General features: G+C 44.0%; 1 protein-coding gene across 1 annotated transcript in view; it reads right to left on the bottom strand.

Moving 5' to 3' along the window:
• The window catches only part of LOC109920094 (short transient receptor potential channel 4-associated protein), a 119,270-nt gene that overhangs the window by 61,165 nt on the left and 30,689 nt on the right, over nt 1-27,416 (bottom strand). The window contains exons 5-9 of the mRNA XM_048608494.1: nt 25,328-25,385; nt 17,243-17,298; nt 12,967-13,095; nt 11,283-11,484; nt 9,009-9,200 (exon numbers count right to left, since the gene is read on the bottom strand). Of these exons, the coding sequence (XP_048464451.1) occupies nt 9,009-9,200; nt 11,283-11,484; nt 12,967-13,095; nt 17,243-17,298; nt 25,328-25,385 (637 nt within the window). The remainder of the gene's footprint in view (nt 1-9,008; nt 9,201-11,282; nt 11,485-12,966; nt 13,096-17,242; nt 17,299-25,327; nt 25,386-27,416) is intronic.

Here is a 27,416-nt window from a genome sequence, read left to right as displayed (position 1 = left end):
CTCTGGGAAAAAGGTTCCGACCGTCAACCCTATCAATGCATCTCAATTTTATAGACTTCTATTAACTCTTTCCTCAGCCTGCGCTGCTCAAGAGAAAACAAACGCGAGTTTTTCTAGCCCCCTAAATCGAGGTAGCATCCTGGTAAACCTCTTCTGTACCCTCTCCAAAGCCTCCGCATCCTTCCTATAATGTGGCGACTAGAATTGAACATAATCATCTAACTATGGCCTAATCAAAGTCTTATAACGCTGCAACATAAAGCCTGTCTGCTCCTATGCTGCTGCTTGGCCTGCTGTGTTCATCCAGCCCTGCACCTTGTTGTCCATGACATCCTGACTCTTTCTTTTTCTATTCATTTGTGGGATATGGGCATACAGATTGTCCAGACCTTGTTGCATGTGAACATGGACTGCTTCAGTATCTGAGTCATCGCGACTGGTGCTGAATGTTGTGCAATCATTGGCGAACATCCCCATTTCTGACCTTATGATGGAGGGAAGGTCATTGACGAAGCAGCTGAAGATGGTTGGGCCACAGACACGCCTTGAGAAACTCCTGCAGGGATGACTGAACTCCAACAACCACGGCCATCTTCCTACATGTCAGGTATGACTCCAACCACCCGGCAAAACCCAAACTGGGCGTCACTGAGCAGATGCTGCTTGATAGCACTGTTGATGACATCATCACTTTACTGATGATTGCAAGTAAACGGAGGGGGCAGTAATCAGCTGGGTTGGATTTGACCTGCTTTGTGCGTACAAGACACTTGGGCAATTTTCCACATTGCCAGGCAGATACCAGTGTTGTAACTGTACTGGAACGGCTTGGCTAAGGGAGCAGCAAGTTCTAGAGCACAAGTCTTCAGTACTATTGCTGGAATGCTGTCAGGGCCCATAGCCTTTGCAGTATCCAGTGTCCCCAACTGCTTCTTGATATCACGTGGAGTGAATCGAATTGGCTGAAGACTGGTATCTCTAATGCTGGGGACCACTGCAGGAGGCAGAGTTGGACATCCAGTCGGCACTTCTGGCTGAAGATTGCTGCGAATGCTTCAGCCTTATCTTTTGCACTGATGTGCTGGGCTCTTCCATCATTGAGGATGGGGATATTTGTGGTGCCTCCTCCTCCAGTGAGTTGTTTAATTGTCCACCACCATTCACGACTGGATGTGGCAGGACCGCAGAGCTTAGATCTGATCCGTTAGTTGTGGGATCGTTCAACTCTATCACTTGCTGCTTGGTGGCTTCACCAGGTTGACACCTCATCTTCAGGTATACCTGGTGCTGCTCCTGGCATGCCCTCCTGCACTCTCCAATGAGCCAGGGTTGATCACCTGGCTTGATGGCGATGGTAATGGTCGAGTGGGGGACATGCTGGGCCATGGGGTTACAGATTGTGCTGGAGTACAATTCTGCTGCTGTTGATGGCCCACTGCACCTCATGGATGCCCAGTCCCGAGTTGCTAGATCTGTGTGAAGTCTGTCCCATTTAGCACAGTGATATTGCCATACAACACGATGGAGGTTGTTCTCAATGTGAAGGCGGTACTTTGTCTCCACAAGGACTGTGCAATGGTCACTCTTACCGATACTGTCACAGACAGATACCAATCTGCCAGCTGCAGATGTAAGGATGAAGTCAAATATGTTTTTCTCTCGTTGGTTCCCTCACTACATCCCACAGACCCAGTCTAGCAGCTATGTCCTTTCGGACCTGACCAGCTCGATCAGTAGTACTGCTGCCGAGCCACTCTTGGCGGTGGACATTGAAATTCCCCACCCAGAGTACATTTTGGACCCTTATCATCCTCAGTGCTTCCTCTAAGCGTTGTTCAACATTGAGGAGTACCAATTCATCAGCTGAGAGAGGACAGTATGTGGTAATCAGGAGGTTTCGTTGCCCATGTTTAACCTGAAGCCAAAAGGAGTCATGGGGTCCGGAGTCAATGTTGAAGACCCCCAGAGTAACTCCCTCCCAACTGTACACCACTGTGCCTGTCAGGTCGGTGGGACAGGACATATCCAGGGATGGTGATGGTGGTCTCTGGGATATTGTCCCTAAGGTACGATTCTGTGAGCATGACTATGTCGGGCTGTTGCTTGACTAGTCTGTGAAACAGCTCTCCCAATATGGGCACTAGCCTTCCTGATGTTAGTGAGGAGGGCTATTGCAGGGTCGACAAGGGAGTTTCCGCCACTGTTTTCCGTGACTGGGTTGATGCCAGGTGATCTGTCTGGTTTCATTTCTTTGAGACTTTGTAGCGATTGGTACAACTCAATAGCTTGCTAGGCCATTTCAGAGAGCAACTGAGAGTCAATTACATTGCTGTGGGTCTGGAGTCACACGTAGGACAGACCAGGTGAGGGTGGCAGATTTTCCCTTCCTGAAGGACATTAGTGAACCTGGGCGGCATGGTGGCTCAGTGGTTAGCACTGCTGCCTCACATCACCAGGGAACCGGGTTCGATTCCACACTCTGGCAACTGTCTGTGTGGAGTTTGCACATTCTCCCCATGTCTGTGTGGATTTCTTCCGGGTGCTCCGGTTTCCTCCCACAATCCAAAGATGTGCAGGCTAGGTGGATTGGCCATGCTAAATTGCCCATAGTGTTCAGGGATGTATAGATTAAGGGGATGGGTCTGGGTGGAATGCTCTGATGGTCAGTGTGGACTTGTTGGGCCGAACAGCCTGTTTCCACACTGTAGGGATTCTATGATTCAGATGGGTTTTCCGGACAATCGGCAATAATTTCATGGCGATCAGTAGATTTTTAATTCCAGATGATTTGAACCCAGGTCCCTAGACTGGGTTTCTGGACTAAATAGTCCAGTGATAATACCACTAGGCCACCACCTACCCAGCAGTTCAATTCCCCAACTAATAAAGGCAAGCATACTATACACCTTCTTCACCACCCTAACCACTTGCGTGGCTACTTTCAGGGAACTACTGACTTAAACCTCAGGGTCTGTACATCAATGCTGTTCACAGTCCTGCCATTAACGCATATTTTTCCTTAACATCTGATCTCCCAAAGTGCTGCACCTCGCAATTACCCAGATTAAACTCCATCTGCCATTTCTCTGTCCATATGTGCAACTAATCTATATCCCGCTGTATCCTTTGACAACCTTCTACACTATCCACAACTCTACCGATCTTTGTATCGCCTGCAAATTTACAACCCACCCATCTACACTTTCATCTAAATCTTTGACATATATTACAAACAGCAGAGGTCCCATTACAAATCCCTGCAGAACATCACTAGTCATGGACCTCCAGCTTGAAAGACACCCTTCCACCAATACTCCGTCTTCTATGGGCAAGCCAATTCTAAAATCAACGTGGCCAAGTCACTGTGGATTCCATGCATCTTAATCTTCTGGATTAGCCTACCATGAGGGACCTTGTCCAAAGCCTACTCCATTCTTAAATATTTCGGTATGAGGTATAAATACTGGCCTTGAAAGTAAGGCTAACATCCACTGAAAATGTTTCTTTCCCCATAATCATGTAATTCAATCTATTTGACTTCTAATTGGCAGGTTTGTAACTGAATCTGATTCAATCATCCTTTTCAGCAGTGCATTTTAGACCTTAACCGCTCTGAATGAAAAAGAAAATTTCATTTCCCCTTTAACTTGTGTCAATATTTAAAAATTCTACCCTCTTGTCACTGACACACTAGCCAGTGGACAGCTTTGTCCTTCTCAAACCTCAATTTTGAAATACTTGCCTTTTTTGTTCTTTATCCATTCACAGGATGAGGGAGTCACTGGCTAGGCAGCATTTATTGCCCATTCCTAATTGCCCAGAGAACAGTTAAGGAGTCAACCACATTGCTGTGGGACTGGAGTCACATATAGGCCAGACCAGGTAAGGATGGCAGTTTCCTTCCGTATAGGACATTAGTGAACCAGATGGGTTTTTCTGACAATTGGCAATGGATTCACGGTCATCATTAGACTCTTAATTCCAGATATTTCTTGAATTCAAATTCCACCATCTGCCATGGCAGGATTCGAACACTATCTGGGTCGATGGATTAACAGTTTTAGGTCTCCCATAAGCTTCTCTGCCTTAAGTGTCAGCCATGGCACAATTGGTAGCACTCTTGCTTCTTCCGTCAAATCTGCAGGTTTAAGTCCTACTCCAGGGTTTAAGTAAAAAGAAAGTTAACACTCTACTGCAGTACAAAACAGCTATCCACTACCAGAGGTTCCAACTTTCAAATGAGACATTTAATCCTCCAACTTGCAATGAGCTTTGTTGGAACAACACCTCGTTTTCATTTGGGCACTTCATGGTTTCCAGGACTGAAGCAAGATCCATAACTTTAGGAACATGACTCCTGCCCTCCATCAACAGAAATAACATTTTATCTAAAGCTGAATGACACATAGCATCAGCAATGTTGAAAAATGCTAGAGATTTCAAAAAGGGAAACCAAAAATGGTTAGTTGACGCCAAGTGTATTTAAACACTAATGTAGGAGGATGAGTATGTCTAGAATGGATCAAGTATAACATTTTTCAATGAAAGTCAACTTCCAACCTTTCCCACTCCCAGATTAAATTAAGCAACTAAAATCAGAACTGTTACAGTACAGAAGGATTCAGCCATTTGTGTCCGCAATGGCTCTCCAAAATGAGCAATTCACTTAATGGCACTCTTGCCTACTTAGCATAACCCTGCCAATGTTCCCTCTTTTCTCCCAGCTGCACTGGCCTTCAAGGTCCATTCAAAGCAGCAGCTTCCAGTACCAGAAGTCAATGCCACAACTGGCAATGGTGCATTGATCATCGTGCATGAATCCTCAGTGCAGCCACGTAACTTTGAAAGAACACTGCCTGCTTCCATTCCTTTCCAGTTAAGTCTAATTCCCTTTCCAATGCTTCAACAGAAACTGTCCAACTAGAGTGAAGCTCTGCATTCTGACTTTAACCACTCACTTAATGAGAAAGATTTTCTTCATTGCTTTCACTGAAGCAAGGTTGAAAAGGTGTAACATCAACCCCGAAGAACATAGAACATTACAGCGCAGTACAGGCCCTTCGGCCCTCAATGTTGCGCCGATCTGTGAAACCAATCTGAAGCCCATCGAACCTACACTATTCCATTTTCATCCATACGTTTATCCAATGATCATTTAAATGCCCTTAAAGTTGGCAAGTCTACTAATGTTGCAGGCAGGGCATTCCACGCCCTTACTACTCTGAGTAAAGAACCTACCTCTGACATCTGTCCTATATCTATCACCCCTCAATTTAAAGCTATGTCCCCTCGTGCTAGCCATCACCATCCAAGGAAAAAGGCTCTCGCTGTCCACCCTATCTAATCCTCTGATCATCTTGTATGTCTCTATTAAGTCAACTCTTAACCTTCTTCTCTCTAATGAAAACAGCCTCAAGTCCCTCAGCCTTTCCTCATAAGACCTTCCCTCCATACCAGGCAACATCCTGGTAAATCTCCTCTGCACCCTTTCCAATGCTTTCACATCCTTCCTATAACGCAGTGACCAGAACTGTACGCAATACTCCAAGTGCAGCCGCACCAGAGTTTTGTAAAGCTGCAACATGACCTCATGGCTCTGAAACACAATCCCTCTACCAATAAAACCCAACACACCGTACGCCTTCTTAACAACCCCATCAACCTGGGTGGCAACTTTCAGTGATCTATGCACATGGACACCGAGATCTCTCTGCTCATCCACACTACCAAGAGTCTTACCATTAGCCCAGTACTCTGTATTCCTGTTACTCCTTCCAAAGTGAATCACCTCACACTTTTCCGCATTAAACTCCATTTGCCACCTCTCAGCCCAGCTCTGCAGCTTATCTATGTCCCTCTGTAACCTGCAACATCCTTCAGCACTATCCACAACTCCACCGACTTTAGTGTCATCTGCAAATTTACTAACCCATCCTTCTATGCCCTCATCCAGGTCATTTATAAAAGTGACAAACAGCAGTGGCCCCAAAACAGATCCTTGCCGTACACCACTCGTAGGTGAACTCCAGGATGAACATTTCCCATCAACCACCACCCACTGTCTTCTTACAGCTAGCCAATTTCTGATCCAAACTGCTAAATCACCCTCAATCCCACACCTCGGTATTTTCTGCAATAGCCTACCGTGGGGAATTAGAATTAAAATTCTTCCTCCAGCATGAAAAACCATCCATTAAAAAAATCCATTAACCACTACTGTTTTATCACTCAGCCAATTCTACATTCATCATGCTACTGCGCCTTGTATTTTTTGAACCCTAACCTTTTTATAGACTGTTCTGCAGCACTGCATCAAATGCCTTTTGGAAGTCTATGTGGACCACATCAACAGCATGGCCATGAACCTTCAAACATAAAAGTCCAACAATTTCTTTAATCACAATTTTCTCAAAATCCATGCTGGAATTTGTTAATTGATTTGCTTGTGTCCTTATGATTAATTTTGTCTTTAATAATTATTTCTGAAAGTTTCCCCATCACGAGTTAAAATGACAGCGCTAATCACTGCGCTTTTCTCTGCGTTTTTTTAATAAGAGCCTAACGTTTGCAATTCTCCAGTCCTCTGAGACCAGAGTCCAAGGAAAATTATGACCAGTGTCTCAGCAGTTTCCATTCTCTTTCTGTACCTTTGGACGCAATCATCTATAGTCCTGGCACCCTAACCACTCAGTACAAAATAGCTTATTCAATACCCCACCACATCAATTGTAAACTTTTTTTTAGTGTTTGAATTACATCCTCTTTCATTCAAATGTTGTAAGAGGACTAGACCGTTCAGCCCCTTAAGCCTGTTCCAATGACATCATGGCAGATGGGTGTCCTAACACCACATATTTGCCTTTGGCCGATATCTTTGTAAACAAAAATTCACCAGATTTATAAATTAACAACTGATCCAACATCCACTGCCATTTATGGAAGAGAATTCCAAACATCCGTGTACGTTAGGAAGCCCTTGCATCGCTCCTGAATGATTTGGCCCTAATTCTCAGACTATGGCCTCCTATTCAAGAATCCCCCCAGTGGAAATAGTTCATCCTTATCCTTACTCTCTAAATTCCAGAGAAAATGGGCCTAATTTGTGTAATTTCTCTTCAATTTAACCCCTGAAGTCCAGGTATCATCCTTGTAAACCTACATCGTAATTTCTCCAAGGCTAACGTTCTTAAGTTGTGACGCTGAGTTCTGCTCAACAGTACTCCAAGTGGGATCTAATCAGGGTTTTGTGTAGCTGCAGCATAACTTCTGCATCCTTAAATTCCAGTCCGAGATATAAAGGCCAGCATTCCATTTGCTTGGATTATCTTCTGCACCCGTTTGTGGCATTTTAAAAACTTACACACCTGAAACACACTCTACCCTCCCCAACCCCCAAAGTCTTTTTGGGCATTCACTATATTTAATTTCATACCATCTAGAAAGTACTTTGATCTATCCTCTGTCCCAAATTGATAACCTCACACTTGCTTATATCACAGTTGTGCCTATTCACTTAGTCTGTCAATATCCCTTTGCAATTTTATGCTATCATCTACACTTTCTACAATTATGCCTAAAGGTCATTTGGATTTGACTTTCTAAGTCATTATCCTCGTCCTTAATTAATAATGTGAATAATTGAGGCATTATCAAATCCTTATGGGACACCAACTGAGTGCCTATTATCCCTACTTCACCTGCCACTCAACAAATTTCCTAGCCTTGACTTTTGTTGTAGCAGCAGCAGCTTTAGTTATATCACATAGTTATATAACATAGAAAATGGTTGCAGAAGGCTATTCAGCCCTTCAGTCCTGCTCTGCCATTCAATATGATATGGCCGATCATCCAATTCAGTAGCCTGTTCCCACTTCCCCATACCCTTCGATCCTTTTGGCTCCAACAACGATATCTAATTTATTCTGAAAAATACTCAAGGTTTTAGTCTCATCTGCTTTTTGTGGCAGAAATTCCACAGGCCACACACACACACACAGAAGAAATTTGTCATCTCAGTTCTAAATGGTCTATCCCATTTCTTCAGACTGCGAACCCCTTATCCTGGACTCCCCGTCATTGTTAGCATCCTTCCTGCATTTACCGTCTGCTCGTTACATATTTATAGGTTTCTACAAGATCACCCTCATTCTCCTAAACACCAGTGAGTATCACTGACCAATCCAGTCTCTGTTCACATATGTCAGTCCTGCCATCCAAGTAATCAACCTGGTAAGTGTTCACAGCACGACCTCCGTAGTCAGAATATCCTTCATCTATGAGGCCAAAACTGCACACTACTCCAGGTGTGGTCTCACAACACCCTGTACAATTGCAGCAAAACATCCCCGTTCCTGTACTCTAATCCTTTCGCTATGAAGGCAAACAATTTGCATTTTTTTTTTCCCCTTTATTCATTCACAAGATGAAGGTATCACTGATCAGGCAGCATTTATTGCCCAGAGGGCAATTCAGAGTCACCAAATTACTGTGGTTCTGGAGTCACTTGTAAGCCAGACCAGGTAAGGATGGCAGTTTCCTTCCCTAAAGGACATTAGTGAACTAAATGGGTTTTTACGACAACCACAATGGGTTTGCGCGTATCATTAGATTCTTAATTCCAGATATTTTACTGAATTCAAATTCCACCATCTGCCGTAGCAGGATTCAAACTCTGGTCCCCAGAATGTTTCCTGGATCTCTGGATTAACAGTCCAGCGATCATACCACTAGGCCATTGCATGCATCACACATCACCCCTGCATGCTTATTCTCATCATGTCTTCTGCTTCCATGCACAATGCACCTTTGGGTCTCTAATTAGCCCTAGTCCTCCTTTTACAATTTATACACTTTTACAAAACTTTGGGATTCCATCTTCAGTCTCTTTTCATACACCCTTATGATTTCTTTTACTTGAGCCAAAAGTTAATGCATTACTGGTCCTCGGACACGTCAGTATCAGAAGAATCAGAAAATTGGGCGCAATCACGACAATCTGTGCAAATTACCTGTGCTACTGCTTTGGTCAGGCTCCTCAGTGGCCATGTGCATCAACGCATCAAGAACCAATGCATTGTCCAGCCATGCATACCATTCCTCTAGCTCTTGTAAGAAGTTTGAAGTACCCGTTGTCTCAGAGACCTTCCGTGTTGCCAATTTACACAATCGTTCAATGAAGCCAGGAATATTCAACAAGGTAACTAGGTTGGGATGAAAAGAGGTCATATTTTATTGCCTGAGCTACAATTCCACTAGGTGCAGAGTTGATTTCAAAATGTACAAGAATAAAGTATGAATAAGAAAGGAAAAACTGACAATTGCACACAGGTTTCAGTTCTTATGACTAATACAGGTTCACTCCTTCTATCACATAAGCTTAAGCGTGGATGATGAGAAAATTATTAACAGAACACAAATGCCAGGCAATGACTACCTCCAGTGAGAGAAAATCTTGACATTCAAAGGCAGTACCATCACTGGATGCCCCATTATCACTATCCTGGAGTTATCATTGTTCAGAAAATTAACTGGACCTGTCATATAAATACTGTGCTTTAAAGAATAGATAAAAGATTAGGAATTCTGAGACGAGTCTCACTGGTGTCCCTAAAGGCTGTCCACTATCTACAAGGCACAATTCAGGAGGATAATGGAATATTTTCATGTTGCATTAATATTGCAAGATAAAGCAGCCCCCATGATTGGCACTCTGCCTATCAACTGCATCATTCACTCCCTCCACCACTGACACTCAGTAGCAGCAGTGTACCACCTTCAAGATGCACTACAGCAGTTCATTGAGGCTCCCTCAACCTGTGTTACCTAGAAGAAAGGCAGCAGATACTTGGAAACATTACCACCTGCAAGTTCCCCTCCAAATCACACACCATCTTGACTTGGAACTCATCACTGTTCCTTCAGTATCACTGGGTCAAAATTCCAGAACTCTGTACAGAATAGGACAATAGGTGCCCCCTATATAACACTAGCTGGTTCAAGAAGTGATGGCTCACCACAAAGTTCTCAAGGGGTGAGAAACATGCTGAATTTGCCAGGAACCCTCATGTTCAAAGAATTGAAAAAAAAAATTGTGTTTTGCACTAAACGGATTCCACGACAAAGTTAAGGCAGGCAGCTCCTTCGGCATCTTTGCTTCATTTCAGTTTTTCAGGAGCGAAGCATGGGACATTTTTGGTTTTTTTAAACTCCATTTCTACATTAATGTAGGCATTACTGGCTAGTCAGCATTTAATTGTCAACCCCTAATTGCCCAGCCGACAGTTAAGTGTTGACTCTGACTCACATTGTCACAAGAAATACGAATAGGCTGTTTGGCCCCTTGAGCATGCTTGTCCATTCAAATGCATCATGGCAGATCCAGCATTTCTCACATCCACTTTCCTGCCTTTCCCCTGTAACCCTTTATCCTTGATTGCCCTACTGATCAAAAATCTATCTTAGCCTTAAAATTTACACAAGGACTCTGTCCCCACAACACAGAAATTGACACCCCTTTATTCTGAGACTATGCCCTCTGATCCTAGACACTCCCAAGAGGGACAAACATCCTCTCAACATTTACCCTGTTAAGCCCCTTATGAATCTGGTGTTTCTAGGAGATCACCTCTCACTTCTAAACTCCAATGAATATAGTTCCAACCTGTTAAGCCTTTGTTTGCAAGAAAATCCCTCGTTACCAGATAGCATCCTAGTGAACTTTGTCTGATCTGCTTCCAATGAAACAATATCTCTCCTTCAATAAGGGCACCAAAATTGCGCAGTACTCCAGATGTAGCCTCACCAGCACCTTGAACAGTTGCAGTAAGACTTCCCTACTCTTGCACTCCAACCCCTTGAATTAGGGCTAATATTCCATTAGCCTTCCTGATTACCTGCTGTAGGGCAGGTCAGGTCAGGCAAGGATGGCAGGTTTCTCTCCCTTGGGAAATAGGTTTCCACAATAATTGTTAACGATTACATGGTTGCCATTAGGTAACTTCTTTCGTTCCAGATTGTTATAGAATTCAAATTTCACCATCTGCCGTGATGGGATCTAAACCCACGTCCCCAGAACATCAGCTTGGGATGCTAGATTACTCGTCCAGTGACCTTTTCACAACATCACTGCCTCCCCCAAAGTTTGGGAAGGGGTTTAAGAGTGAGAAGGACAGACAAAGAGCAAAACAGGAACAAAAGTCATGCGAATCTTTGCACTGCATCATTCAAGAAACACTGTGCAAGTGTAAATGGAGGGAAGCACCACAAAGTCATTATTTCCTCACCTTGGTTGATCTCAGCTCGTGAGGGGCCTGCAGATTTCTTCTGCTGTGCATTTTTGGCAAGTAGTGTATGCTTGTCATCATTCCCTGTATCCAGCTCAGAGATAGTGACTGACAGAATTCGACAGAAATTAGCAAGTTGCTGTTGGTCAAAACTGGCAACTAGGTTCGCAAGATTTGGGATATCTTCCAGTTGTATCATCTCCTTGAAGGAACAAGATGATATCAAAATTAACAGCTAGTACTCCTATACCCAAAATGTTAGGGTACAAGACACAGAAATAAAAAGACTCCCTGAAGGGGGAAGAAAGTACACTGCAATTCATTTTACATGTCCAATCAATACAGCATTAAATCAAACATATCAGCCAAAAAGAAAAAATCCTGACACAACCACATCACAATACTGTAGTCTGATGCAAATGCTTCATTACAAACTACCTTTGATAGTTGGAAAAGTGAAAGGAAAGTGAATAAAGGAAACCAAGGAGAATGCAAGACCATGACGAAACAGCTGGAGCGAAAACAGAAATTGCTGGAGAAACTCAGCATGTCTGGCAACATCTGTAAGGACAGAAACAGAGTTAACATTTTGAGTCCAATGACTCATCAGAATCCAGGTGTCACTGGACTCTTAACTCTTCTTTCTCCCCGCAGATGCTGCCAAACCTGCTGACTTTCTCTAGCAGTTGTTTTCTGATTTCAATCTCCAGCACCTGCAGTTTTTTGTTTTACTGAGCAAAGGTTTTGGAAAGCTTGTGAAAGTATTTAGTACAGGCATACTGTGTTTAATAGCCTCTTTCTGTACTGCAAGATAACAAATTAATAAAACATACTGAGGCCTAAGCTGGCTCAGTGATACCAGCCTTTCAACTTTATTTGGTCTTAACAAAATGAACGATGAACTCTTTTCTCAGCATGCTGCCCCACTAGAAATATATATGCACAGCCCCAACAGAATCCCTAACGTAGGAACTTTTCTCAATTTATCACAATTAGCCACAGAAAAGGAAAAGTGCTATGTTAGGGAGCTTTTAAGGTTACAGAAAAGAAACGTTGAAAAGATAGAGGAGAGGAGCTCAACTCTTCAATTTACAGCACTGTCCTTGATGTCACAGAGCTTGAACCCTACACTGGATGCCATTCATTAAGTCTTTAAAAGTAGAAAATATCCAAGGTCAATCAAAGAAAAATGGACAGCAAGTCAGAAGGGTGACCAAAACTTTGATGTAAAAAAAAGGTGGTCTAAAAGGAGAATCTTAAAAAACAGAGCAATGGAGAAGTTTCAGGAGTAAATTCTAGGATGGGGGCACAGAGACGTGAAGACGCTAGAATGGAGGAGGGAAGAGGTGCATAGTGGCAAGAGGTGAGATTATGGGGGAACTCAAGCACAGGGCTCAGAATTTTAAACATGAAACTTTTGGCTGGGTGGGTGGGGGGGTGGTTGGTGAAGGAGTCAAAAATTCCATTTAGGATTCAAAGAGAATTTACATATGATTGTGTCTCAAAACGAGCACAGTTGAGGGAAATGGAATTTGGCATCTCCCAAACAGAAGAAGTGTACTTCTTGACCCACTGTGGTTGAAAACAAAAACAAAAAACAAAATCAAAAAGAAAAAACACAATAATAGCAGGTACTTTTGCTCTCTTCAAATACAAGAAAAGCCTCTGAGCATGTCACACTGACCTTTTTCACTCCCAGGATGTCTTCTATAAGTGTAGCTGTTTGCAAAAAGGTTTTTTTATTTGTCATAAGTGTGAAGAGGAATAGCACAAAGTCATTCCGTTCTGACAGGCGCTTTGTCACTCCATCAGTCTGAAAGTAAAAGAGGATGCTGCATCATCCCTTGCCATCAAAAACCTTCCTGAATTGCTCACACTTCAGTCCAAAGACACACAGCAGTTGGCCTTAAAACTTGAGTATTTTTTACTTTTTGGTTGACTGCCTCCACATCACACCACACCATTTGATGCAACCTGCCGTTTTTCCGTCTTTGTGAACTCAACTATCCACCTCTACTCTCAAAACTAAATGACAGTTCACAGAATCTCTGTCACTGGCTCCACAATAAGCTTTAAATTGCACATTCTGTATTCGAGTGTGTGTAATGAGGCAGACTTGATTAGGGAGTTTAAAGTAAGGAATCCCTAAGGGGCAGCAACCATAATATGCTAGAATTCACTGAGGTTTGAGAGGGAGAAGCTTGAATTAGTCAGGGGGCAGAGGGGAGTATAGTGGCCATCATGAAGGTGGTGCTGGGGAAGCTGAAAGTTCAGAAGATAGATAAATCACACAGACCAGATGTTCTAAAGGAGATGGCTGAGGAGACTGTAGAGGCATTCATGATCTCTCAAGACTCAATGGAGTCAGTGAGAGTCCCGAAGTATTGGAAAATGGTTAAGGTAACAGCCCTGTTTAAAAAGGGAGGGTGGGCAAGATGCGGGAATGGGTGATTTCAATTTCCCCAATATTCACTGGGACTCCCTTAATGCGAGGGAGTTAGATGGGACAGAATGGGGAGGGATTCTTAAAACACTGTCAATAGTCCAACCAGGGAAAGGGCCATATTAGACCTTTCATTGGGGAATAAGCCTGGCCAGGTGATCAAAGTTTCAGCGGGAGAGCATTTTGGGAATGGTGATCATAATGCCATAAGTTTAAGATAATTATACACAAGGATAAGACTAGTTCTTGGGTGCAAGTGCTAAATTGGGGATTGGGCAGAAACTGGAGGCCAGCTGTTTGAAGATAAACCCATATCTGACATGTTGGGAGTATTTTAAAAACCACTTGACTAGGGTTCAGGACCAGAATGTTCCTATGAGGATGAAAGAGAAGAATGCAAAGATTCAGGAACCCTGGATGATAAGAGATGCTGTAAATTTTGTTAAAAAGAAAAAGCAAGTGTATACAATGCTTCAGAAGCAGAAATCAAACATGGCCCTCAAGGAGTATAAAGGAAGCAAAAAAATAACAAAAAAAATGAGGAGGGTTTGAATGGGCCATGAAAAGTCCTTGGCAAGTAGGATTAAGGAGAATTCCAAGACATTTTATACATATATGACAAAAGGTTAGGTCCACTTAAGGAGTGTGTAGAGGCAGAGGAAGCGGGTGAGGTCCTTAAATAAGGCTTTGATCGGTATTCACCGAGGCAAAAGACATGGGTGGTGGTATGTTTAGAGGGGTTTCATGATGTTCTGGCACGTCAATATTAAAGGTGATGGTGGTGTTGGGTGTCTTGAAAGATGTTAAGGTGGGTAAGTTCCCAAGGACCATAGGGATCCATACCAGGATACTGGAGGAGGCAAGGGATAGGCCTTGACAGAGATCATCGTATCCTGTTTTACCACAGGGGAGGTCCCAGAAGACTAGAGATTAGTCTTTGTTCAAGGAGGGCAACAGGGATAATCTAGGTGATCACAGGACGGTGAGCCTTACATCAATGGCCGGGAAATTATTAGGCGTAGGTTTATGGAAAGAAGTCTAAACGAGATGCGTGAGGAAAGTCTTTTTTTTTTTAAAAAAAAAAAAAAAAAAAAAAAAAAAAAGAGGGCAGTTGGTGCCTGAAATGCTCTGCCAGGGGAGGCAGATACAATAGCTACATTTAAGTGGATTTAGACAGACACATGAACAGGCAGAGAATACAGGGATGCAGACCACATGCAGGCAGATGGGATTAGTTTAGAATTGCATCATGGTAAGCGCAGAGGTGGTGAGCCAAAAGGGGCCTGTTCTGGTGCTGTACTATTGTATCTTCTATGAAACAGAAGACAGGAAACTATTGGTCGGTTAGCCTGACCTCAGTCGTTTCTAAGATTTTACAGGCCATTATTAAGGATGAGATTGCACAGCACTTGGAAATACATAGTAAAATAGAGCTGAGTCAGCACAGCTTTGTCAAGGGCAGGTCATGCCTGACAAATCGGTTAGAATTCTTTGTGGAAGTAAAGAGTAAGTTAGGCAAAAAGCAAAGCCAGTGTATGTGACCTAATTGGATTTCCAGAATGCTTTTGACAAGACGCGGCTCAGGAGGGTGCTCAATAAGATAACAGCCACGGTGTTATGGGCAAGTTACTGGCATGGATAGTGGATTGGCTGACCGGCAGAAGGCAGATCATGGGGTTAAAGAGTCTTTTACAGGATGGCAGCCAATGACTAGTGGCAATCCACAGGAGTCAGTCTTGGGACCACAATTATTCATGTTATACATTAGCAACTGGATGAAGGAATGGAGGACATTGTGCTCAGTTTTCAAACTGGGTAGTGTTGAGGATGCAGGAGGCTGCAGAAGGACTCGGAAAGGCTAGGAGACTGGGCAAACAAATGGCAGATGGAATAGAATGAGGGAAAGAGTGACATTAGCACCTTGGTCGGAAGAAGAGTCACACTATTTTCTAAATAGGGAAAGGTTTCAGAAATGTGAAAACACAAAGGGACATAGGAGTCCTCGTTCTGGATTCTCTTAACACTAATATGCAGGTTCAAATGGCAGTTAGGAAGGCAAATGCAATGTTAGCATTCATTTCAGGAGGACTAGAATACAACAGCAGATGTACTGCTGAGGCTGTATAAGGTACTAGTCAGACTGCATTTGGAACAGAGCGCACTTTTGGGCTCCGTATGAAGGAAGGATGTGTTGACGTTGGGATAAGCTCCAGAGGCAGCTGACAAGAATGTTCCCCTTGGATGAACAGCTTGTCATGATGAGTGGTTGAGAACTCCGAGTCTGTACTCAAGTTTAGAAGGCTACCCGAGTTTAGAAGGATGGGGATCTCAATGAAACTTATCGAATACAGACAGGCCTGGAAAGAGTGGACGTGGAAAAGATGTTTCCACTAGTGGAGAGACGAGGACCCAAGGACATAGCCTGAAAGTGAAGGAACCACCCTTTAGAACTGAGATTTGGAGGAGTTTCTTTAGCAAAATGTAGTGAATTGGTAGAAGGCATTGTCACAGAAGGCTGTAGAGGCCAGGTCATTGAGTGTATTTAAGACAGAGGTAGATAGGTACTTGATTAGTAAGGTGATCAAGGGTTACAGGCAAAAGGGGAAAATAGTTTGAGAAACTCATCAGCCATGATCAAATCGTAGAGTAAACTTGATGGGCTGAATGGCCTAAATCTGCTTCTGTATCTTATGGTCTTATATTGCCTGTTGACAGCTATTATTAGATCTTGGTGTCTGCATCACATCTTCAAAAAGGACCACAAACCAAAAAACAGAAATTGTTGGCAATACTGAGGTCTGGCAGCATCTCTGGGGAAGAGAAAGCAAAGTTAACACTGAGTCCAGTGACTCTTCATTACAGCACTGATGTGGTACTTCATCAAAACTACTACATTGGCTATGTAACAGTTTGGGGCACACATTATGAAGATGACAATTAGTTATTAAACCATGTCAGTCATTGCTAGATGATCCAGAGGTGACATGAAAAACTTTCACTCAATAGTTGGCTAGGAACTGGAGCTCATAATGGAGTGATAGCAATAAAAAAAGTGCAATTAAAAAATGCAATAAATACTAGCATGTGTAAATACTGCATTTCTATTTTTCTGTACTTTTGATGATGGACTAACATGACTGCTTCAACACCAAAAATGGAAAGAAACTGCCATTAGTGGGGTTGGTTAACTCAGTTGGCTGACTCAGTTGGCTGAATGGCTGGTTTGCAATGCAGAGCGAGACCAGTGTGATAACCAGCTGAGGTCATCACAAAGGACCCTCATACTCAATCTCTTCCCTCGCCTGCAGCTTGGTAGCCCTCAGGTTAAACCATCTCTCTTTAATGTGAGAGCAGCCATTTGGTCTGGGAGGGCTAGGATGACTCTACCTTGAGGCTGTGAAACTAAACAATTGATGTGTTAATTCCGTGGCTTTAAAGAACCCAGAAGGAAGGAGTTCAGAGAATGCAAGGATGGCTTTGGAAGAAAAGTCTAAAATCTGACCAAATTCTCACTTACACAAATACACGTGTTGTATAGTATGCTTAGGCAATCCTTTATCAAGTCTTCACTCACTGCAAGACAAAAATTACACCAGTACATTTAGCAAACCCAATTTCTATTTAACTTTAGATTTAACATTTAACAATTTCAAAACGCTTTACCTTGCAAAAACAACAAGTTTCCTCACATACCGCCCCACCAACCTCCGGATCCAACGCATCATCGTCCGACACTTCCGCCATCTGCAATCCGACCCCACCATCAAAGACATTTTTCCCTCCCCACCCTTATCTGCTTTCCGGAAGGACCACTCTCTCCATGACTCCCTTGTCCGCTCTACACTCCCCTCCACCCCCACCTCACCCGGCACTTTCCCTTGCAACCGCAGGAAGTGCTACATCTGCCCCTGCACCTCCCCCCTTCACCCCCATTCCAGGCCCCAAGAAGACTTTCCACATCAAGCAGATGTTCACCTGCACATCTGCTGATGTGGTATACTGCATCCGCTGTTCCCGTTGTGGCCTCCTCTACATCGGGGAAACCAAGCAGAGGCTTGGGGACCGCTTTGCAGAACATCTACGCTCGGTTCGCACTAAACAACTGCACCTCCCAGTCGCAAACCATTTCAACTCCCCCTCCCATTCTGCAGACGACATGTCCATCCTGGGCCTCCTGCAGTGCCACAACGATGCTACCCGAAGGTTGCAGGAACAGCAACTCATATTCCGCTTGGGAACCCTGCAGCCCAATGGTATCAATGTGGACTTCACAAGCTTCAAAATCTCCCCTCCCCCTACCGCATCCTAAAACCAGCCCAGCTCGTCCCCGCCTCCCTAACCTGTCCTTCCTCCCACCTATCCCCTCCTCCCACCTCAAGCCCCCCCCCCCTCCCCAACCTACTAATCTCATCCCGCCCCCTTGACCTGTCCGTCCTCCCTGGACTGACCTATCTGCTCCATCCCCGCCTCTTTGACCGGTCTGTCTCCTCTCCACCTGTCTTCTCCTCTATCCATCTTTTATCCGCTTCCCCCTCTCTCCCTATTTATTTCAGAACCCCCTTCCCCTCCCCCATTTCTGATGAAGGGTCTAGGACCGAAACGTCAGCCTTCCTGCTCCTCTGATGCTGCTTGGCCTGCCGTGTTCAACGAGCTCTACACCTTGTTATCTAAGAAGTCGGAAAACATTTTTGTTTGTCATTGAAAGGCTTGTCTTTTTCACAGCTCAAATCCAGTTACACAACTGCAATACATTATAACTACTCCATTAAAATATTAATTAAAAGGGAAGGGAAAGCAACAACCCTCAATAATTGAATTCCAGCATTCACAATGAAATAAAAGTCAAAATATTATAAATTTAAGAAACTTAGAGCTGGAGATGAGACTTCATGCCTGCGTTGCCATTTAATTAGATGAGTCATAAGTGCTAATGAGTACCTCCACTCCATTTACCCAGCTGTCCTCGAAATCCCTGACAACCATACCCAACATCTCTCTCAACATTTTCAATTGCCCATTCAACCACAATTTTAAGAGGAAGGATCTGTAAAAATAAACGTTTCTTAATGTCATTACTATAAAGTGCAGCTCTAATCTTAATGTTATGCTCTTGTTCTCCACTCCACTAAGGAAACAGTCTGTTCTTTTCTACCCTGCATCCCTTTGCCAATTTAAACACTAATAGATAATCTGTGGTCTCCTAACCCAAGAATACAAGTTAGCATATACAACTTGCCCACAACTTAAAGGGTCACAACCAGTTTCACTCGTGAATCTGCAATGCATTAAACTGCAAAGGTTTATCAACTGTACAAAAACCAGTCGAGTGGATTTAACACACAATAACTAGTAACCATGTGGTCAGACTACGTGCAGAGCTGCTGTTATTTGAAACACTGTCTGGACTGTAATGTCAATCCTTTGACTATGCTGTAACTGTCCAATTTTTTTTAGACACTAAGTAATGCTACTACTTTTCCTTTTATTCCTCATTGTGTTCAAGATTTTAACCTAGGTACTTGTACCTAGGATGGTATCATTAGAGACAGCCATTGTAAAAACTTTTCACTGTACTCCTGTACTGGAGTACATACGTCAATAAAGGATATTCTATTTTATCCTATCCTGTCTACCTGCAACTTCATTGTCAAGGAACTATGAACCTGCACTCCAAGGTCTCTTTGTTCAGCAACACTCCCCAGGACCTTACCATTAAGTGTACAAGTCATGGCCAGATTTGACTTTCCAAAACGCAGCACCTCACATTTATCTAAATTAAACACCATCACCACTCCTCGACCCATTGGCCCATCTGATCAAGATCCAGGTGTACTGAGGTAGCGTTCTTCTCTGTCCGATACAGCTCTAATTTTGGTGTCATCTGCAAACTTACTAACCATACCTCCTACGTTCATGTCCAAATCATTTACATAAATGACAAAAAGCAGTGGACCTAGGACCAATTCTTGTAACACACTGCTGGTTACAGGCCTCCAGTCTAAAAAGCAACCCTCCACCACCACCCTCTGTCTTCTACCATCAAACCAGTTCTTTATCCAAATAGCTAGTTCTCCTTCTATTTGGTGTGATCTAACCTTGCTAACCAGTTTATCATGAGGAACCTTGTTGAATGCCTTACTGAAGTCCATATAGATCACAACTACCACTTTGCCCTCATCAATCCTGTTACTTCTTCAAAAAACTCAACTTAGTGAGACACGATTTCTCACGCACAATGCCATGTTGACTATCCCTAATCAGTCCTTGCCTTTCCAAATACATGTAAATCCTGCCCCTCAGGATTCTCTCCAATATGTTGCCCACCACCAATGTCAGGTTTACCCGTCTATAGTTCCCTGGCTTTTCTTTACTGCCTTTCTTAAATAGTGGCACCACGTTAGCCAACCTCCAGTCTTCTGGCACCTTGCCTTTGAATTGATGATACAGATATCTCAGCAAGGGGCCCAGCAATCGGGCAACAGAGGAGATTGCTGGGGCCTGGGCAAGATACTTGAACACTTCACTGGGTTACAAGTGATGTGCCAGATGACTGGAAGATAGCATATGTGGTTCTTTCGTTCAAGAAGGGTAGCAGGAATAGGCCAGGTAATTACAGACCAGTTAATCTGATGTCAGCGGTAGGGAAATTATCGGAAAAATTCTGCTAGACAGGATTAAATCAATACATGGTAAAGCAGGTGTGACAGGCTGCGACTGCTGAAGTGAAATAAAAATCATTTAGCAACAAATAAATAGGGCATCAAAACTGGCCAAAAAGCAAAGTACGCTAGGAATGTCTGAGCCAAGACAGATACAAGAGACAATTCTGCCTGGGGGCACGTCCTTGCAAGATCCAAGGCCAGACAATTGAAAGCAGAGAGGCACCAGAATACAGAAAGAACTGTGGATGCTGTAAATCAGGAACAAAAACAAAGTTGCTGGAAAAGCTCAGTAGGTCTGGCAGCATCCGTGAAGGAAAAAAAAACAGAGTTCACGTTTCGGGTCCGGTGACCCTTTCTCAGGCCAGTTCCAGCAACTTCTGTTTTAGGCACCAGAATACATCAGGAAGTGTGAAAGGGCAATTCAACCCATCCTGACAAGCAAGCAACACTAGATGCATGGGGCAGACATGCCTCAGCAAGACAGAAGACCAGGTGCATAACTCAGATAGTAAGAACTGCCGATGCTGGAGATAACACTGTGGAGCTGGAGGAACACAGCAGGCCAGGCAGCATCAGAGGATTAGGAAAGTTGACGTTTCAGGTGGGGAGCCTTCTTCAGAAAAATTCTGGTCTATTCGGGATAGAAATCAGACTTCCATGCCCCAAGAGCAGACATATCAAAATAAGTTGGCAAATTGGATCCAAACTGGCTTAGACATAAGAAGCAAACAGTGATGGTGGAGGGTTATTTTTGTAATTGGAAGCCTGGGATCAGCAGTGTACCACAGGGATCAGTGCTGGGACCCTTGCTGTTTGTAATGTGCATTAACGATGTAGAAGGTATGCACACCATCAGAAGGATGTGGTTGTACTGGAGAGGGTGCAGATGATTCATCAGGAGGTTGCCTGCAATGAAAAGTCTCAGCTATTAGAACAGACTGGATAGGTTGGGTTTGTTTTCCCTGGAGCAGAGATGGCTGACAGGAGAATTGCTTTCCCATGCAGATATATCTAAGACCAGAGGGCATAAGTTTAAGGGAAAAACGGTTTAGGGAAGATCTGAGGAAACATTTTTCACCTGGAGGGTGATAGAAATATGGAATGTGCTGTCTGACAGGGAAAGGAGGCAAGTACTCTCAACATTTAAGCAGCAACTGGATGAGCACTTAAAAGTCAGGGCACAGGATGCTATGGAATAGGTAAACGGTATTAACGTAGCTTGTTGTTTGTTGGTCAACATAGGCATGGCAGGCCTGTTTCTATGCTGGAACAAAAACAAAGTTGCTGGAAAAGCTCAGCAGGTCTGGCAGCATCTGTGGAGGAGAAAACAGTTAACGTTTCGGGTCCGGTGACCCTTCCTCAAAACTGTTTCTATGCTGTATGACTCTATTATGGATTAATATCAGAATCCTACTAAGTTGAGCTCTTCACACAGCATCCTAGTTGCTGATGTGCTCTTATCTAAATATCTGAGCTATACACATGACCAAAATCTAAGAATCTAACAGCTTGAAACAGGGCAGGATGGATGTTCCCAATAACCAGGAAGTCCTGAAGCAGGGGTCACAATTTAAAAGGATAAAAGCTTGGCCATTTCAGAATGAGACCAGGAGAAATTTCTTCACCCAGAAAATGGTGAGCCTATGGAGCAAAAGGGATCAAGGGGTATGAGGCAGTAAGAGGGTATTGAGTTGGATGATCATCATGATATTGAACGGCCACACCTGGTCCTACTTTCTATGCAAGTCATATCTGGCACAAAGGACAACTGTGGTGACCGACCAACTGACTGATTTTATCGCGACATGTACCAAAATACAGTGAAAAGCTTTGTTCATGAGCAGTACAGGCAGATCACAGCAAGCAAAGGATGTACAGATCAAAAAGACTTAGAGGCATACAGGTTACATTATTTGAGGCTAGAGTCCATTCATCAGTCCGATAACGGCTGGAAAAAAGCTGTTCCTGAGCCATCTCGTGCGTGTTCGGACGTCTGTATCTTCTGCCTCACTGAAGAGGTTGTAGGAGCTCATTACCAGGGTGCAAAGGGTCTTTGATGTTGGCAGCTTTTCTGTAGCAGCAAGCTGTGTAAATAGAGTCCATGGATAGAAGGTTGGCTACTGTGATGGTCTGGGCTGTGCATGCCACCTTTCTTACGGTCCTGGGCAGAGCAGTTGCCATACCAGGCCGTTATGCACCCAGACAATAAGCTTTCAATTGTGCATCTGTAGAAGTTGGTGAGGGACCTTATGGACATGCCAAATTTCCTGAGCCACCTGAAGAGGTTTGTTGTGTCTTCTTGACTGTTGCATCTATATGGACCCAGACAGTACACTTTCAACAGTGCATCTGTAGAAGTTGGGGAAGGACCTTTTGGATATGCTATATTTCTTGAGCTACCTGAGGAAGAGGTTTGTTGTGCCTTCTTGACTGTCGCATTTGTGTGGGAAATCCAGGACAGGTTGTTGGTTATCGTCAGTCCGAAGAACTTGATGCTCTTCGCTCTCTCAACCTCAGTTCTGTTGATGTAGATAGGGCGGGGCGGGGGTGGGCATGCTCTCCTCCTTTCTTTATGAAGTCAACGATCACTTCTTTAGTTTTGCCAACATTGAGAGACAGATTGTTTTCATTGTACCACGTCACCAAGCCCTCTATCTTCCTACTGTATTTTGACTCGTCATTGTTAGATATCTGTCCCGCTATGGTGGTGTCATCAAACTTGTAGGAGGTGTTCATATGGAATTTGGCAACAGTCACAGGTGTACAGGGAGTACAGTAAGTACAGTAGGGGGCTGAATACATATTCTTGAGGCGCTCCAGTGTTGAGCGTTATTGTGGAGGAACAGTTACTCATCCTCACTGATTGCAGCCTATGGGTCAGAAAACGGAGGATCCAGTTGCAGAGGGTGGAGGTGAGATCAAAGTCTCTCACTTTTGAGATGAGTCTGGAGGGGATAACTGCCATCATCATCGTAGAATCCCTACAGTGTGGAAACGGGCCCTTCGGCCCAATAAGTCCACACCAACCCTCAGAGCATCCCACCCAGAACCATCCCCTTAATCGACGCATCCCTGAACACTACAGGCAATTTAACATGGCCAAGCCATCTAGCCATCTTTGGACTGAGGGAGGAAACCAGAACACTCAGGAAGCCCACGCAGACACGGGGAGAATGTACTAACTCCACACAGACAGTCACCCAAGGGCGGAATCGAACCCAGGTCCCTGGAGCTGTGAGGCAGTGGTGCTAACCACCAAGCCATTGAGCCACCCCACACAAAGGCTAACACAACCAGGAAGCACTCATTTTATGTTGAAGGCAGAGCTGTAGTCAACGAGCAGGAGTTTGACATAGGTGTCTTTCATGTCCAGATGTTGCAGGGATGAGTGCAGGGCTAGGGATGTGGCATCTCTGTGGACCTGTTATATCATCGGTAGGCAAACTGTAGGGGATTGAGGCAGACAGAGATTGGAGTTGATGTGGGCCATGATTAGCCTCTCGAAACACTTCATGATTATTGAAGTCAGAGCTATTGGACTGTAGTCATTAAGGCACACTGCATATGTTTTCCTGGGCACAGGGATGATGGTGGTGGCCTTGAAGCAGGTGAGGGCTTTGGCTTGTAGGCAGAAGTTGAAGATATTGGTGAATACTTCCACCAGCTGGTCTGCACAGGCAGTGAGTGCTCGGCTGGGGACACCGTCCGGGCCCATCGCTTTCCTTGGGTTGACTCCCAGGAAGACGGATCTGACTTGTGGAGTTCCTTAAGGTGGTATCCTTGCCCCAACATCTTCAGCTGCTTCATCAATGACCTTCCATCATTAGAAGGTAAAAGTATAGATGCTCAGTGATGACTGTACAACATTCAGCATCATTTGTGATTCCTCAGAGTGAAGCAATCCAAGCTCAAACGCAGCAAGACCTAGACACTATCCAGTCTTAGGTGAAAAATGGCAAGTAGTATTCATGGCACACAAATGCCAAACAATAACCAAGGGGGAATCTAACCATCTCCCCTTTACATTCAATTGTGTCACCATCACTGAATCTCTTACTGTCAACTTGCCCATTGACCAGAAACTGACTCAACGAAGTATACAAGTTCTGTGGTTACAAAAGCAGGTCACAGGTTCAGAACCTTGTCACGACTAACTTGCCTCCTGACTCTTCAAAGCCTATCCACCATCTACAAGGCACAAGTCAGAAGTCAGAAGTGTGATGGAACACTCCCCACTTGCCAGGATGAGCACAGCTCCAGCAATACTCAAGCAGCTGGATCCCAGCCACAACAAAGCACATCTCTTGCTTGGAACCACAACCATAAACCTTAATCCTTCCATCACTATTCAGTAGGAGCACTCTAGATGCATAGGAGCCTTGGTAAATTTCTGCTAAGACAGCACATTCCAAACCAAATGACCACTATCATTTAGAAGGTCAAGGGCAGTGGAGTCAATAAACGTGGAGCTGGAAAACCACAGCAGGTCACACAACACCTGAGCAGCAGGCAAATCATTGTTTCAGGCCGAAACCCTTGGATCAGGACGCAGCAACTGCAGTCCTCACTGTCTCCAAGGACAGTGGATACATGGGAACACCACCATCGCCAAGTTCCACCATTAAGCCACTGAGCATCCAGACTTGGAAATACATTACTGCTCAATAAACGTGGAGCTGGAAAAGCACAGCAAGTCAGACAGCATCCAAGAAGCAGGAAAGTCGACGTTTTGGCCCGAAACAGTTGAGTTACCTGAAAGCAGTTTGAGGAAGCAGCTAACCATCGCATTCTCAAGGATAACTAGGGATGGACAATAAACTCTGGTCCAGCCAACAGCACCCACATCCTGAGTTGGGAGTCACCAACAACCAGCCCCTTATCCACATAGTTTTCAAACTCCTGGTCTGAAACACGATGAAATGTCTTAATATCATACTCACTTTTCTGCTTCTTTTTCTGTGGTGCAAGTGTTGGCCGCATAAGGATTTCAACTAAAAGCTGCAAAAGTAGTAAAAAAAAAAAAATTGGACATAATCAAAATATAGATACTTAAAAGTTACTCACTGGTTGAGAAGAAAAAACGTGCTAAACAAATACAGGCTAAGGCAGACTTGGTTATATTTATTACTTGTACAGAATTTTATGTTGCTCGACTAAAACTGCTACATTAAAGAACATAAGAACTAGGAGTAGGAGTAGGCCGTCTGGCCCTTTGAGCCTGCTCCGCCATTCAATAAGATCATGGCTGATCCTTTCGTGGACTCAGATCCACTTACCCGCGTTCTCACCGTATCCCTTAATTCCTTTATTGTTCAAAAAAATCTACCTTTTTTTTAAAAAAAGCATTTACTGAAGTAGCGTCAACTACTTCACTGGACAAGGAATTCCATAGATTAACAACCCTCTGGCTGAAGAAATTCCTTCTCAGTTCAGTCCTAAATCTGCTCCTTCTAATCTTGAGGCTATGCCCTCTTGTCCTAGCTTCACCTGCCAGTGGAAACATCCTCTCTACTTCTATCTTATCTATTCCCTTCATAATTTTATATGTTTCTATAAGATTCCCCCTCAATCTTCTGAATTCCAATGAAGATAATCCCAATCTACTCAGTCTCTCCTCATAAGCCAACCCCCTCAACTCCGGAATCAACCTAGTGAACCTCCTTTGCACCCCCTCCGGTGCCAGTACATCCTTTCTCAAGTACGAGTTTCTCAAGTAAAGCTAACTTAGAAGGTGCTGCATTCATTTAGCACCAACACCTGGCAATGAAGCACCCCCATCCAAGCACCTGGCATTAAGCAAGTCCAGTCAGTATAGGGGAAGTTAAAAATCACCCACCACAACAACCCTTTGTGCGGACAAGGTCGTGTCTCTCAAACTTGACTGTTTTTTCAATAAGTGACAAAGATGATTGATGAGGGCAAGGTGGTAGATGCTATCTACATGGACTTTAGCAAGGCTTTTGACAAGGTCCCTCATGGCAGGCTAATACAAAAGGTGAAGTCACATGGGACTCCCTTGAGCTGGTAAGATGGATACAGAACTGGATTAGTCATAGAAGACGGTAGTGGTGGAAGGGTGGTTTTCTGACTGGAGATCTGTGACCAGTGGCACTCCGCAGGGATCAGTGCTAGGGACCCAGTTGTTTGTAATGATTCAGAGGAAAACGTAGGTGGCCTGATTAGAAAGTTGTGGATGATACCAAGATTGGGGGTGCTGCAGTAGCGAGGAGGATTGCCAGATGATACAGTGGTATGTAGCTTGGCTAGAGACTTGGGTGGAGAAATACCAGATGCAGTTTAATCCAGACAAATGCGAGGTGATGAATTTTGGACGATTTAAAGCAGGAGGGAAGTATACACTAAATGGCAGAACCCTTAGTAGCATCCACATACACAGGGATCTACATGTACAGGTTTAGAGTTCCCGGAGAGTGGCAACACAAGTGGATATGGTGGTCAAGAAAGTACATGGCATACATGCCTTCATCGGTCAGGATATAGAGTACAAAGAATTGACAAGTCATGTTGCAGCTGTATACAATTTTAGTTAGGCCGTATATGGAATATTAGAGTCATAGAGCTATACAGCATGGAAACAGACCAGTCAATTCAACTCATCCACACTGTCCCACTTGCCAGCATTTGGCCAATATCCCTCTAAACCCTTCTTATTCATATACCCATCCAGATGGTTTTTAAATGTTGTAATTGTACCAGCCTCCACCACATCCTCTGGCAGCTCATTCCATACATGCACCACTCACACTGTGTGAAACAATTGCCCCTTAGGTCTCTTTTAAATCTTTCCCCTCTCACCTTAAACCTTTTCCCTCTAGTTTTGGGCTCCGCTACCCTGGGAAAATGACCTTGGCTATTCACCCTATTGTGCCCCTTGTGATTTTATAAACACCTATAACATGATCCCTCATCTTCCAAATCTCTAGGGAAAACAACCCCAGCCTATTCAGCCTCTCCCTATAGCTCTAATCCTCCAACCCTGGCAACATCCTTGTAAATCTTTTCTGAACA

The sequence above is a fragment of the Rhincodon typus genome, chromosome 19, assembly GCF_021869965.1.
Source record: "Rhincodon typus isolate 14 chromosome 19, sRhiTyp1.1, whole genome shotgun sequence".
Taxonomy (NCBI): Eukaryota; Metazoa; Chordata; class Chondrichthyes; order Orectolobiformes; family Rhincodontidae; genus Rhincodon; species Rhincodon typus.
The sequence above is the reverse complement of the archived record's forward strand: the minus strand, read 5'-3'. Positions and strand labels throughout refer to the sequence as shown.